General features: G+C 36.3%; 2 protein-coding genes across 2 annotated transcripts; one reads left to right on the top strand and one right to left on the bottom strand.

The window, feature by feature from the left end:
* Positions 1-616: 616 nt before the first annotated feature.
* Positions 617-4,902, bottom strand: LOC112502134 (protein FAR1-RELATED SEQUENCE 5-like). The gene is made up of 8 exons (XM_025105961.1): positions 4,827-4,902; positions 3,317-3,507; positions 2,679-3,127; positions 2,309-2,567; positions 1,654-2,223; positions 1,477-1,563; positions 1,101-1,395; positions 617-768 (listed from the first exon to the last, which is right to left on the bottom strand). Exons 1-8 carry the CDS (start codon positions 4,900-4,902, stop codon positions 617-619), a joined length of 2,079 nt encoding a protein of 692 aa, XP_024961729.1.
* Positions 4,903-6,032: 1,130 nt separating this feature from the next.
* On the top strand, positions 6,033-16,322 carry LOC112502136 (TOM1-like protein 9). Its single transcript, XM_025105962.1, has 10 exons — positions 6,033-6,357; positions 8,564-8,642; positions 9,642-9,740; positions 9,819-9,932; positions 10,070-10,224; positions 12,246-12,327; positions 12,605-12,690; positions 14,244-14,417; positions 14,599-15,080; positions 15,542-16,322. The coding sequence occupies exons 1-10, from the start codon at positions 6,257-6,259 to the stop codon at positions 16,105-16,107; spliced, it is 1,938 nt and encodes a 645-aa protein (XP_024961730.1). The 5' UTR covers positions 6,033-6,256; the 3' UTR covers positions 16,108-16,322.
* The last annotated feature ends 122 nt before the right edge of the window (positions 16,323-16,444 follow it).

Here is a 16,444-nt window from a genome sequence, read left to right as displayed (position 1 = left end):
GTAGCTGCCTTTGGTTAGGATATCCATATTTATGTTCATGCTATTAAGCCTATATTGGTAACTGTCATCTTCATGACAATCTTAATGTATTGGAGTTTGATGTCAAATATCATATTCTCTTGCTTGGAACTTGATTACAGCACAATGGTTATGCATACTCATGATTGTTAAATTGTTAAAATGATTCATTTTGAAATCTGACAATGGCTTCATTTTCAACAATTAATGAAGAAAAAAATCATCGGGATGCTGGCGTCAAGTCTGTGAAATTGCATGATGAAGGTGCAGTGGAACTACGGGATCGCAACAATGTTGTACTGGTCTCCACGTTGCATAAGCAATTGACTGAAGATCAACCTTATAACTTCCAGGTACTTATCCCACTTGATCGCATACATAATGCATTAGTTCTTCAAATAAATCACATATCTATGATTGACCAAGATGTAACGCCTAACTTTAATAATGCATATTTTAGTTTTTATGCTACGAAATGGAGTTGATAGTTTGTTGTTGCAATGGATAGCTGTTGTGATAATATATAAGTATGCCATTTCCATTAGTTACTTGATGCATGACACAAAATTCTCCCTCAAGTGGAAATTACATTTCTAGATCACATGGCATCTACAACACAGCTTTTTGCAACATTCAAAGAAGGATGTTGTTTGTTAACTGATCCAATTCTAGAGATTCCTGCATCATGCATGCTACAATGAACATAGGCTACTTTCTCCAGGACAATGAAGGCACTATCAAAAACATCAACTGCTATATACAACATCCATAAGAATTCAATTTTCATATGTTTAACCAACTCTAATAATAAGATAAGGACCGTCAAAAACCTTTAAGTTCCTAACAAGATAATGTTTATGACAAGTAGATGATAATCGTATCAAAAAACATACGCCGAAAATGTCACACGAACAATACGTCAACAAATTATAACGAAACGATAACACTCCTAACTACTTGAATTGTAACTAATCTACCAATTCTGGGCAATTACGTGAGTCATGACCACTACGTTATCCACATGTTGCACATTTTCGTTTTGATTTTTTGCTATTAGTCTGGATTTTTTCAGATACACTTACCAGTCTCGCATCCCTTGTTCCTAATGCCAGAAGGTGGTAAAATATCCACCTCATCCGGTATGGAAACACCTAGGTGCTCCCTAATTGCATCCAACTTCTGTTGAGATGGGTCTTCATATGGAACTTCCTTCTCTATATCAACCATAAATGTGTTGAGATTTCTTTCCAATCTAGCCAATATAGACTTATCATTCCGGGCGATGCTTATGATCTCGTCGACCTTCGAATATACATCAATGATACACTTTTCTTTTTCAGCATCAACCTCGCCGTAACGAACCCTTGCAGATTGTATCTGTACTGGGACTAATTGTCATTTCCGTCGCCGTAACACATATCTATCCGGTATGAATTCAACTTCATCGTTTATCAATACCTTGAACGCGTGACGACAAAGATAATCATTACGCGTGAATAGGTTGCACTCGTATTCGACGGTGTCTGTTGAGTAATTACGGTTCACCTAGATTACAAAGGTTTGCAAACAACCACAATCAAACATAAACTTCGAAAACATAAAAAAATATTGTTGTGTGGATTAGGGATATGATACCAGATATGTGATGTTCTCGGATGATTTCTTGGTTTTGTGGCTTATCACAAATGACTTTAAGACATCCCGGCATTTGATGTTCTCTATAGCACAGCACCAGACATCCTTCTTTATCTCCTTTTGTATGTCAAAAAACACATTCCGACTGTATATGCTTGATGCATAACTTTCTAAACGCAACGGAGTAACAAATTTTGGATTAGTGGTTCTCGTTACTGTTTCATGAACAGGTTGTCTGTATCTTTGTTTCTCTATAGCTACGTCGTAATTATTAAGGAATTGAACCAAATCAAACCAGTACGATTCGTATATATTAATATATGAATTCGAACTCTCGGATCTTGAGGTTGTTTTCATTAGACCAGACATTGGCGTGTTCTTGTAAAAGGCAGGAATCAACGAGTGTCGAATTGCATACATATCTGTGAACCAAGTATCACCCCCCAGATTGTATTGCTCGATCATCTCATGCCAACGATGCTCGAACTCCGCTGGTCCAATATGTATGTTCCATACGAGCTTGCTGATTACTTTATTAAAATTAGGATCTTGATTTAGTGCGACACTGACCTGCGTGTATATGGCAACCACTAATGAAACAAATAAAACATAAACATCATTTAAAAACACATAGCATTACGTACATACTACTTACCTTTGAAGGCACCTTCTTCATAATGTGCCACATACAGAGTATGTGTTTGGCTTCCGTAAACACCATCAGGATAGCTTGCTTCATTGCAGAACATTGGTCTGTAATGACGAAAACTGGTTGCTTCTCATGACAGTTTAGGAAAGCCTTTAAAACCCATGTAAAGTTCTCGATTGTCTCGCCACTGATTAGAGCGAACCCGATGACAACGGAAGCCTTGTGATTGTCAACGGCCAAAAACGGCACGAAAATCATGGCATGCCTGCAACACAAATCAACGAATTAGTTGTACCTATTTCTTCCCACGTCATGATTCCATAAAAATAGAAATGCGTAATAATCTTTAAAAACTCTATCGCACTATGAATATTACTTGTTCGTGCGAAACGTCCCGTCGAACGATATGACATCACCGAATTCTTTGTACTTGATCCTAGAAACTTCATCTGCCCAGAAAATTGCGATCAACTCCTGTGCATTACACTTGTATTCGAATAAATAACCTGGTACAATATCACGTCTATTTGATAGTTTATTGATCAACATCTGTGCGTCCTTATTCCCAACACAAGCAACAGCATCCCTCTTAAAATTCTTGAAATCAATTTCTGAAACTCGAGTATGCTCAAACCCCCCGTTCAATGCCGTTTGAATACGATGTGCCCTTCTCGCACCGACTTTGTAACTCGAGCTGTTGAGTATAGTCTTGAAATCCGTACACTTCATCTGTCTATTCTTCCTAGAGAAACGACGATCGTTAACGTTGAACAACGCATGGTTATGTGCCTCAACAAACTCGTATATCTCGTAACAACCCCCATCCTTCGTCAAGTGGATTTTTAGACATGCATTACATCCACAACGTTTTAGGTTCGTATCGCGATATCTCCTCTCACCGGGCTGAATCTCCAAAGAATTAAATTGCCTTTTGTTTGGGTTACCCTCTCTACTACACACAAACCATCTATTTTGAATGTTTCCGTGTTTGTTTGTTTTTTTTTTTGCATGTACACGAACATCAAATCCGGCCTTGTCCGCGTAATCTCTGTACATCTTTTCAGCATTTTTTAAAGTTGCATATTGTGCGTTCGTCTTTGGCTTAAGCGCGTCATCCACAATTGGGATAAAATACTTGCTTCCTTCTATGGTCTCGCCAATATCATATTCAAAATCGGGATGTGGAGGGGTGAGATCATCAAAACCTGCTTGTAAAGATGTAGTTAGTCTTGAAAACTAAAGTTATTATTAAACAAACTAGAGAATTCAAAAGATAGCACGATGATGCAAGGTTTCATTTCAATTTTGGTGGGCAAGTAAGTTTGCATCTCCATGACTTAATCACAATAGGTAGTGAATATCACTGTATAAAGTGAACATAATGTTGAATAATCGTAAATATTATTTATCATGCATTTCCATCGTATATAAAATATGAATACTTTTTTTCAGCTTTTAAAAATATTTACAGTTAAAGTGTTATATCTCTCACATATATTAGCTATTACATGAAATAATTGTATTGTGACAGTCTGCATACATCTTACACATCAACCTCTGTATGAGATATATCGGGTTCGTTTTGCTTGGTTTATGAAACGTTTTGCTTTGTTGGTCTGTCATCTTTTTGGCACTATTTAGAGCAGGCAGGAAAAACTAACATCAATCCATGGGGCCTTCAAAGGAGAGTGAGTTGAAATGTTTCAAGTCGAAAATCCTCGACATAAATCAGTTTTACATAGAACTAGTAACCACCATTTAGAGCTGTCCATTACCGGGATATAGTGAACATAATGGACAGTAGCTATGTGTTCATATGAGTAGCTTTCCATGTTGATTTTAGACTATGTAATGAACAGTAGGTGTTCATGTTGTCTTTGATCTGTATAATGAACAATGTTTGTTCATACAAGTGATATATCTCCCAGACACAATCACAATGTGGTCGGTTAAGTAGCACACACGCAACACTTCCCGATAAAATGATTATAGGTTTGGTTATGTAGGACATAAAAACAGAGAGGTTCTGGGGGATAAATCACACCGTCTACGGCTATGTATTTCAGTGTGTGTTAACAAGACCGATAGCACATTGATTCAAAATTGTTCATACATATATGGAAAGTAGTTGTTCATACATATATCTTCATTTTGTTTCACTGTTTGCAGTAGCAATATGTTCAAATGAGTGGCTGTTCATGTTGATTTTAGTCTATTATGTAATGAACAGTAGCTGTTCATGTTGTCTTTAATCTGTAAAATGAACAATAGTTGTTCATAGAGGTGATATATCTCCCAGACCCAATCACAACGTGGTCGGTTAGGTGACACACACGCAACACTTCCCGATAAAATGATTATAGGTCTGGTTCTTTAGGACATAAAAACAGAGTGAAAGCATAACTTATATTGTTTATACTTGTGTCATTGAATCTTGGAGTTAAATCCCACCGTCCTTGATTTGTTCGTGTGTACAGCAGAAAAACAAATGAATTTTCCGAACATATCAAACACCAAAATATACAGACGATGTTCAACATGTCAACAACAGTCATTGCAGCAAGAATAGTAGATAATTCTTGAAGGTAACAGCTGTTCATTTAAACGGAAGAAAAGAATAATATTGAGCACATACCAATATGAACAGTTTGATCATTTTCTTCACTTTCGAAATTCGAATTCCGAATGTATTCGTAGACGCTTTTAGCTTTTTCGTTCTTATTGTCGTCGCTCTGTTTTACTGTATGATCATCCATATTACTCGAACTATAACATAATCTTTACACAAGAGACTTTTTTCAAATTTATAATATCAAAACCATTTTATGAAGGATATATGTAAAAAACATGAAGATGAACAAATGTGAAATTGATGTCATTATTAAATGAAGATCAATTAGTGATATTTTAAGATTTGTAACTTCCAATTAAAATATTTGGGAGTTACATAAGAATGACTAATGATTTAAATACCATTATCATTAATATGTGAGTTACATTTGAACCAAACTAAAAGATGAAACACGATTGGTTGATGTTGGTTAGCATAGTTAGTACAAAAAAATGGATTAGTATTTGAACCACCCTATATATATATATATATATATATATGGAGAGAGAGAGGTGAATTATTATACAGTCCTTTATATTTGTACAATCAATAAAACTCAATCTCAACCGTCCATTTAATTTGATAAATATGTGATTTTATAAAAGTTTTTATTATTTCATAATATAAAATATTGATGAACTCTAATCATCTTCCATCAATATTCAAATCATAATAAATGAACTCTCATAATTTTCATAAATATCTCAATTAATTGGGTTGCATTAGTTGTATAAATGAATATAAATGCATTTGAAATATACCCTATATAATATATCATATATATATATATATATATATATATCTTATTTTTAATAAATTTAAATATTTTTCAAATTTATTATATAATTGTAAAATATGTAAAGATAGACAATGATGTCAACATTCCAATTGCGGCGAACTCCAAGTTATCGTGGAAATTGGTTGACTATTTTCTGTCAATATGTTGACTTTTATTTTGACTTCAACTTCCAAGTCCCGATAACAATAGAATCCCAAACTTCCACACAAATTAAATCTTAACCGTGTGATCCGAATACAATCAAACAGTATTCAAGTTGCCACGTTTCTTTCCCTTATTGGTTGCTTTTACTTTTCCGAATTTCTTTTTTTGGTAATGCCAAGACGGGTGAAGGAATAAGAAACCGCGATCGCGGATCGAAACACAAGATTTGGATAGAGACGGGTTGTTTTGACTGTTTGATCTCTTGATTTTTGTTCTACCAAACTAGGTTTTGTTGTTCTTTCCGAATTTGCCGTTCATATAACCTCACTGAATCCAACGGCAATCTTAAACCCGATCAATTCCGGTGGTTTATAGGGTTTCGAATTTATATTTGAAAGAAATGGTGAATTCGATGGTGGAAAGAGCAACAAGCAGCATGCTTATTGGACCTGACTGGTCGATGAACACTGAGATCTGTGATATCTGCAATCATGATCCTGCGTATGTTTTCTCTCCTTTTTTATCTTGTTCATTTCTAAATTATGTTTGGTCATACGAAGTGATCTTGTTTCTTTATCTTTTGCCTGTAATGTTGAACGAAAAACCCGGTGTATTTTTTTTCTTGTTAAAAGTTTGAGTAAGTTTTGAAGAAACGGATTACTTTGGACTTAGAGGCTTTGTAAGAATGGAATATTTAGGGCGTATTTGGTTATGATTTGTTAGAACTCAATGATCTGAGTAAAATTAAAGAAATTAGATTGAAGTGGAGTCGGGATTTTTTAAGTTTCTTTTTCCTTTCGAGCAATATTAGGTACAATTATTAACTGTAAAAATGAAATCTAAGATATTTGGGGCTGTTTTTGATACATCCCTATAATGATTTGAGTTGAAGTGTCCTACTTCTTTGCTGTGAAAGTTATATAATCTGGTGTGAAGTTTAAGAAATTGGCATAATGGACTAGAAGTTAGGCTCATGTTGGAGGCTTTGGAGGTTGCTTTAAGAAAGGGCCGATCCAATCTTTTTGTAGGCCTTGTTACACTTGTATCAAAATTATAGATTTGAGTGAATAACTAATAAATAAAACAAGATATAATTGTTTATACCGGATGTTATATCGAAAGTTTTACAAATTAAAACAAAAAAGATGTCTTGATAAAGTAACACACAAAATTTACTTAAATAGAATCATTCTTCTAACATTGTTGCAAACAAAATCTTCAACAAGTTCTCATAATCAACTTTCTCCAGTAAGTCAACATATAAGAGTTTACCAACTGTTGTTTACCTCAAGTTCTCAAGAAACCCTAGGGCGAGTTCTCCTTCACTCTCAACTTTGGTGCATGTTTTCAAAGGGCTATAATGATCTGAACAAATGATGATTAGTATCGTGATAAAGAAGTGAGGAAATTGCATGCGAGGTTGCTCATCGAACAAAAAAATAAAGATACAGAACAAGAAAGTACTAAATAGGGTCATAATTGGTGCTTCAATCATAAAATAAGCCATCGGAGAAACAAAGATGAACGGGACTAGCCTATAGGAGAGTTCAATCGTCAAATTAGAGACCAAAGAGAAGGGATTGAAGATCTGCAATCGTAATCGGCAATTGGCAAATCTAGTTCAATCTTCAAATTAGAGACCAAAAGAAAGGGATTGGATCATTGGACTAAACATTATAATTTGCCAAATGGGCTAAAATAAGAGGCAGAAGGCCATAGCGATTGAGTTATTATAATAGAGTTCCAAAAAAGTTCGGGGGGAATCTCACATTGATACACCCTCCATAACGGACTTCCTTTAAACCTTGCTGTAATTTGGGTGTCGTTCTATTTTTTTATACCCTTCTTTTAGTTTTGGTATGATCTGCTGTTGAACAACACACAAGAATGGATGCATATATGATGTATCGGTTAAAAGTAATAAATATTGTGCAATAGATAGAGTAAGGGGAAAGGATGCTTTTGATGCAGATATGAAGTGTATATATATATGCTTGTGTGTATACTATTTTTGACAGATCTGCTTGTCATTGTCTAAGGGAGTATGCTGAGGGGGTTAGAATTGCTATCTGTGTCTTATTTTGATTTTTGTATCACAGATTCGTTGTTTCTTTGGTGCTTGCTTGGAGTGCTATCTTACTAGTAGTAGAGCTGTTTTCTATTTAAGCTTCCTTTTTCTCCTTTTATTAAGCATAATGATTTGCCGTGTCCAAGTGATTGTTTCAATCGTGTCCAAGTGATTGTTTCCATGATCAACCATGTTTTGGTTGATCATTCCTAGTGCCGAAAGGACCATATAGATATCCATGTCTACGTATACATGACTTCCTCGAGAAATGTTCTGCAGGATTATGGTTGAATTTTCTTTTTGTTGTTTTCAGATGAGATCTTAAGATTAATGAAAAGGTGGTTTGTCAATGATCAACAATGCTCACAACATTTGTACCTAGAGTGCCTTGTGCTTTCTAAGTTTTTCTATAGGCTGCATGAAGGTAGGAATGTAATTAATTGATCAAGGACTATCAGCTTAGTCGGGCCAGCTCTTTGAAATAAAATTTGTTCTGTTTCTTATGTGATAGCATGTTGGCAATCAAAGATAAAGTATTTATGCATATTTTTATTTTTAGCTGATATACAATCTACTCTTTTTATTGCTAGCTTGTATATTCATGCATTTGGCATTAATATCGATGTGATTGTTATTCAGGCAAGCAAAGGATGTTGTTAAAGGCATTAAAAAGCGTCTTGGAAGCAAGAACCCAAAAGTTCAGCTTCTTGCATTAACAGTAAGCACACAGAAAACTAAGTCCTATCTTTGTAGATCTTCTATCAATCACCTTGCAGTTAGATCCAATCTCTAGTAGCTCTTGAGGGTCATGATTTTGTTGCATTGAGTGTTTGTGATTATATCTCATCACGAGTTTGTTTTTTATTGGGCTGAGTAAACAACTAGGAAATAGACTTGTACCTTGGTGACAGCTTTTCTCCACCTGATATAGGATTCTTGGCAACTGAAGTTCCACATAAACTGAAGAACAACTCTGCTTAACGATATTTATTTGCCTTTCTGTCTTCACACATTCTTCTTATTCTTGGTTGAACTACAAGACTCAGTTGAACTTAAGTGTGCCATTTGAATTTCTCCCCATAAATATATATATACACACACATATGGCACTGAATTTGTGAAATGCTAAGAGTGAAATGTTCTTCTACAAGGATGCCTACCTCCATACCAACTAGGCTAACTCCATGAGGACTAAAGAAAGGGAGGGGGCTTGTCTGTGGCATAGCGCTTCCATAAGCACCATTGATTATGTGTATTCCACAATCGAGAGGTTTTCTATATATTTATTAAGCTATGTAACTAGATCCACATAAGGGGATGGAATGATTTTCAGACTTGTCAATTTACTCAGAAAGGTTTGCCTTTGCTTTCTTCTCTCTCTTTCTGCTTTTCTATTTTCTTCTCTATAAATTGGTTTTACTATTGTTCCTCAGATATCTAAATTGAATAATAGTCCGTGCACTTGATTTGGTAGAATTCAATATTTGGAACCTAAGATAGCTTCTAAGCTTCAATGGTTTATGCTAAATGTTTTTGAGATGATTGAAAGATGAATAGTAATATATATTTTCTTTTTTATTTAGTTATGTGGGGACATAATGTGTTCGAATTAGATTGGAAATCCACACTACTAAAGTTGTAGCTTGATCTGAAGAAATAATGATCTACGCGTGTCTGAATTCACATAATAATTGTCAACTTGTTTATTGTGTTTAAGCTATTGGAAACAATTATGAAGAACTGTGGGGATTTTGTCCATATGCATGTAGCTGAGAGAGATCTGCTTCATGAGATGGTGAAAATTGTAAAAAAAAAGGTTAGAGGTTACTTAAGCAAGTTGATATCATGATATCCCTTGGTAAATTGTTGCATGACATAACTTGCTATATTGCAGCCTGATTTTCATGTAAAAGAGAAGATCTTAATTCTAATAGATACTTGGCAAGAAGCTTTCGGAGGGTCAAGGGCAAGGTATCCACAGTACTATGCAGCATACCATGAATTATTGGTAAGTTATATGAGAAATTTTTGGTGGTTGATCTTTTTCGATTGAGATTTCATGGATTCAACATATTCTTTGTGTATCTTGAACTTGGAAGAATTTGATTTGGGCTTCTAAGACCCAGACTTGATTACTTGTTTCAGCGTCTGGGGGCAGTTTTTCCACAGAAGTCTGACAGATCAGCAGCCCCTGTCTTAACAAACCCACAAACGCAGAGTAGATCATCATATCCAAATAATCCAGAAAATGGAAACGAAGTAGCTGAGTCTTCTGTGGAGGCTGAGTTTCCACCCTTGAGGTATATCATGAAGTTGCATTTCAATTTTTTGTACGGAATTTTCCAGAGAGCTGGTATTTGCTTGTTCATTTAAGATTCGCTTGAATATCGTTTCATGGCAAAATCTGTTTGAGTAATTGTCAAATTAACGTAAGGTATGACAGTACTTTACCATGTTTACATACAATTTTGGTTATCGAAGAAACTTAAGTGAAAGTCTATAAAGAGAAAAATGCTCAACCACTAGAAGTTACATGTGGGGCATCCTGTAATGGAATATGCCATGTGTCATGAGAATCATTGTCTTCATGAGAAGCATTTACAAGCAGGACAGACAGAACATTCGTGCTTATATTAATGAGTTTTTTATTCCTGTTGGTTTCTATTTTCATAGAAGTTCCTTACATCCTGGAACTCCTCAACAGAATATCACGAGCTGATTACTGGACCTTGCAATCTGGGTGAGCGAGTGGGTCTTAGACTCTTATTTGACGACATTTTGATGCCTTCAATTCTTTTTCTTGTTGACTGTAATCTTCATCTTCAACACACTCTGATATCTTCCGTCTTATTCTTAGTTTGCCTTTCTCCTTTCTCCATCTTTCTTCTTAATGGTAGAATCACTATCTGAGAAGGAAAGTACGGGAGTTGAATCAACAAAAGTTCATGGTAATGATGATGTGTACTGTGTACATTGATTTTCTTTCTTATTTGTCTTTTTATTGGAGTTACAGATTTTTGATAGTAGCCAAAAAGAAAAAGAAAAAGGCCCTTACAGTAAATGATACAGGTCCTGGTGAGAAACATGTACATATATTCTTGTATCAAACAGTAGCACATTTAATGTGTTTTTCCTACCGAGAATCAATATCATATACTTTCAAATATACCTTAATAGTTATATTAAATAGGATACAAAGGGTTGCCTAGAGTTGTACCTAAGCATATGAAAAATATGTAACATGGTATATAACATGAAAAATGCATAGGGAGCCTAGAATGGTGCCTTTGTCACCTAGGTACCAAGGCTTGGGGAACTTCTTGGTTGCCCTTGGTGCTGTTACAACTACAATAAACTGTTAGCTACAAGAAACTGTCACCTAGCACAAGCCTGAATCTTTTTTGGGCCTCATGGATACACCCTGTACCCGCTTAAAAAGCTTGTGCTCATTTTCTGGGCTTTCCGTTATCTTTTTCTGCGGTTTTTCTAAGAACATCCACATATAGGGAAGCAGAAATTTGCAATCCATACCCTAATTTGTCAAGATAGTAATTAGGATCGTGATTAGAAAGTCTCACTTTCTTTCTGAGTCAGCAGTTGTCTAAATATTGACCTTGCTAAAACTCAAGCAGTTTCTACGGCTACCTTGTTATGACTTCACTCCAGTCACTAGCCCTGTCTTCAGCATCCCCCTCCTTGCGGTTAAAGTAACAACTTCGGGCATGGCCAACTCCCCGTGTGCCTGTTGAAGAATGAGCCAACGACCCCCTTTTTACATGCCTTCTGTGGAGAATGTGGTCAGAAATCCATAATAGAGTCCGACCACAACGAGCGAATTGATTATCTTCATGCATAAGGGAGGTAATCGCGATGAATAGTTAGGTTCAATTCCTACTGGATGCACGCCACATGTTTTATGGATGTATCATCTCCAGCTTTTCACTTTTCTCACGATCAAATAACTAGCATTTTGTTCGTTAGATTTCTTCTGCCAGTCTGTCATATTGCTGGTAGCTTCTGAAGTGGTGTAACATTGTCTCAGATATTCACCTGTCACCCTGGTTTTGGTGTTTACTTGTTCTGATGTTGGTATATACATGTCTGAAATGAGAAACTAACAATCATGCATCTGAGGTTGTAAATTGTTGCTTGAAGCAATGATTATGTCTTCTTAAAATGAAAAATCGTCTGTGTTGTTATCATCATGACTCATGAGTTGATCTGCTTGCATGGTATCCATCCATCTTATACGAGGTCGCCTACATTCATGTTGTCATAAACTTTTGCTTATTCTGTGTCTAATTACATTTTTCCTTTTCAGCTTGACAGAACTCCAAAATGCACGTGGGATCATGGATGTCCTTGCCGAAATGCTGACTGCAATAGATCCAGAAAAGAAAGAGGTAAAGTTTTCCATTGTTTTAGTTGGTATATATATCCTAGTGGTTCATCTTACAAGTTAAATCATGAAAGCTACATAGGTTTTCTATTAAAAAAACTTAGTAGGAATATATATTCTAATGGTGCTTCTTACGAGTTAAAAGCTACATAGATATACTTTTCGAATTTCCGGTCTTGTAATTAGCAACTTTATTTTTGTCCCACAGTCTCTGTTTGCTCCAATTTTACGATCTCTCCCCATAACTTCGATTTGAATCTCCCTTTGTATATTGGGATCAGGGGCTTAGGCAAGAGGTTATTGTGGACTTGGTTGAACAGTGCCGTACATACAAGCGAAGAGTGGTACACCTTGTGAACTCAACTTCGTAAGGCCTTGTATAACTTCTCTTACCACATTGTGCATCAACATCTGCTCCTAATAACTTCCATTGCTGGCTTTATTTATTGGTTGTAATTTTTCATCATCATTTGTACAACGAAGCCTTTTCTTTCAAAATTTTGATATGGAAGCAAACTAATGCAAAGCAATAATGATCATGTTCCCTCAGTGATCGAACTTCAAAATAATGTGGCAATTAATGTGTTCCAAGTGGTTTGCCCCTGGGGCTCTATATAAAGATATATTCTCTCTCCCTATAGTGAAGCAACACTTTCAAACTTTGATGCACTGGTATGCCCCTGAGGTTCTATATAACGATCTTATATTCTCTCTACCTATAGTGAAGCAACACTCGAACTTTGATGCACTGGTATGCCAATAATGACCAGAAACGCACATCAGTACAGCTTCCAGTATTGGGAGCACCTGGCTTCAGTACTAGATTTCCAAGAGGGTGTGGCTTCCATCTTCTGAACCTGCCCACTCATCCCTTTTAGATTTGTGTTTCTTGATCAATTGGGTTATGTTTTCTCAATCAATAAAGAAACTGTCAGTCACATTTTTTGCCAGATTGATTGTGAGCTAAGAGAAGAGAAAAAAAGGGGGGGGGGGGGGGAGACTGAGAGAGAGAGTACACATATATGATAGGTGTTGGGTACATCTCTGTCTGTATTTTTCGTCTGTACTGTATATGTATCTGTATCTATGTATGTGTAGATGTACATGTAGTATGTATACAATATATGTATATAAGCATGTATGTACATCTACAGATACAAAAGTATATCTGTATATAAGTGCGCATGGACATGCATATGTATATGTACTTCATATGTCTATATGTATGTGTAAATATGTGTGTTGAGTTTGTCTTCAGAATGCTGAACCTGAGAATTAACTTTATAGTTTATAAAAGTTTTAACCAGCCCAAAGAACAATACCATTCATAAGTATAAAGGGTAATGCTTATATTACAGAAATTTGTAAAAGGATGTATGTGTACATTACAAATTTAGCTGCAGAAATATCTAGTGAAATAACATGTGAAACAGGCGCTGCACACCCTCTATGCATGTTGTAAAAGAAAACTGTTTTAACATAACATAACTGACTGCTGTTGAAAACTTCTGCAGATACTATTGCCCATTTACTCCTTATTGCCTAATATTTTTGTTACTGTAATTTAAGTGATATAATATGGAATCCCTCCATTAATTGCCTTAGTTGGAGAGCACAGCTGTTTTGATCAGTTTGAAGATCCAAGATGAAAGCTCTACGATTTTAATGGCTAATACAATTATTATAACAACATATCTCTATAATTGAAATCACGGATTGTGTTTTAAGAAAATTTGGACGGTGAATAGAATACTTGATTGGATGCTGGGGTGTTAATCTTGTCATTTTTTATTATTGTTTACTTCCTAATTTCCATGTAACATGATATCATATGTTGTCAGCAAGATGTAAATTGGCTTTGGTTTTGCGTGTTTACATTTTATTTAATCCTTATCTGCTGAGCGATACTTTATGTGACAGGGATGAATCACTTTTATGTCAAGGCTTAGCGCTGAATGATGACCTGCAGCGGGTCCTAACCAGACATGATGCGCTTGTTTCTGGAACTTCTGAAAAACCAAAGACTGAAACTAGTCAAGCATTGGTACCTGTTGATACTCTGCTTATTGATACAGGAGACACCAAACAACCTGTGTAATCAACTTTATTTCTCTTCTTCCCATTTAAACTAATGTTTACCCTACAATATCTCATGGAAAATTGTGTTTTCTAATACAATTGTTTTGCTTTCCTAGGTTGATGTAACAATGGCAATTTGTTATTGTGCTTTAAGATTGCTGGTCAAGTATATTTGACTTATGTTTATTGTGTGCAGGTCTGGTGCTGGTGCTAGTGCTGGTGCTGGTGCTGGTGCTGGTGCTGGTGCTGGTGCTGAGTTGCTTGCCATAACTCCTGTTACAACCAACGGACCACCAGCAACTCCAGCGAAGGTCAATCCCAAGTTTGACCTCTTGAGTGGAGACGACTTTAGCTCACCATCTCCTGAAAATTCCTTAGCTATCGTACCAATAAGTGAGCCTGAACCAACTGCTGCTCCTGCTTCTCAGCACAATGCGCTAGCCCTTGTGGACATGCTTTCACAAACTAACGTGCCAAATGGTTCGGCTGGACAAACATATTCTTCACCTCAATTTCAACAGTCACAAAATTTTCCGTCTCACCAATCCTCACTTTACCTGAGTGCAAGTATTACTAACACTGTGCCACCCCAATATGAGAACCAAGGATCTAGTTCTTCATGGAATGGGCAAATGCCACAACAGCAGCCGTTGCAAGACCCGTCTTTACCTGCTTATGGTAAGAAACTTTTTTGTTATGGACTCATCCTCCCATTTTCCTAACTACTTCAGGTATTGCCTATTTTTGTCCTAGACGTGTTTGCGATAATGGCAACCAAACGAGGCTAGTATACCCACCTTTGGGAAATGAAGACGTATATAGATCTGGCCTTTACCTCAAAAGAGTAGAGTGGCTGTTGGCTTACAGACAAATAAGGTTTACTATGGCCAGGATGATGTCCAGTTGATTAGCTTATGAACTAACTTTGAAAGATGCAGTTAAGAAGGGAAATAGGAATTTTTTTTAAGAACATTCTTTCAGAAACTGAGTTTAATATTGGGTACAGGGTCATGGATGATGCTACCAAAGTTGCCCCATATGGATGAAAATCATGTTTCAGTTGTGCATTAGGACTTGGTCGTCGTATGATTCTGCTTGCATCATAACTCTTTATCAACTTTTGTTGGATATATCTACAGGTGCACCAAGCAGTGAGGGACTACCACCGCCACCCTGGGAAGCTCAGTCAACTGACGATAACCAATCAGGAGCAGGAGGCCCTCAATACTCTCAACCTCAAGTATTGCAAACCAATGATCAGGGAATGGGCATGTACATGCAGCCGTTGAGCAGCCAGCCTCAGGCTGTGTACCCTCAACAACTACTCCAAGGACAACAGATAATGGGTATGATCCCACATCAGCAAATTCAAATTCAAGCTGCTCACATGTATCCTCAACCAATGGGTCACCAAATGCAAATGGCACAACCATATGGCTATGGATATGGTGTCAGTGGCTATGGATACGGGCAGCAACAAAACGCTCAGTTCCTTGATCAGAGAATGTCAGGGTTAGCTGTGAGAGATGATGGTTTTGTGAACAGTAGTACGGTTTACACAGGTCCTTCTATGGCTAATGCATCGTATGTGCACGTGCCATCTGGGAAACCTATGAAGACAGAAGACAAGCTTTTCGGAGATTTGGTTGATTTCGCCAAAGTCAAGCCCAACAAAACCACTCCTGGTAGAGCTGGGAGCATGTGATCCTTATATACTTGCTTCTTTTTTGAAAAAATGATTTCGATTTTATAGTCTTATTTCGGGATTTGTATTTGTTATTTTCCTCGCATTTATGTACATCACATGTTTGAGGAAACTGAAAACATCTCTCTCCAATAATGCTTTTCATGCTCTTGTGTTCATTTTACTGGGGTTTTGTTTTAATTCGAAAAATAACATTTCAATAACGCTTGATTTCATTCCAAATCTCAGAAATGTAAAATGTAAAATCAAACACTTCTTCATAAATCGTTCGACCAAGTAAGTTATAGAATAAAAGGCTGAATCAAACCAAAAATAGTTCGGTTTTCAGTTTTGTTAA

This window comes from Cynara cardunculus, unplaced genomic scaffold, assembly GCF_001531365.2.
Source record: "Cynara cardunculus var. scolymus isolate 2C unplaced genomic scaffold, CcrdV1 Un_Scaffold_946, whole genome shotgun sequence".
In the NCBI taxonomy this organism is placed as follows: domain Eukaryota; kingdom Viridiplantae; phylum Streptophyta; class Magnoliopsida; order Asterales; family Asteraceae; genus Cynara; species Cynara cardunculus.
This window is presented reverse-complemented; position numbering and strand designations above follow the sequence as displayed.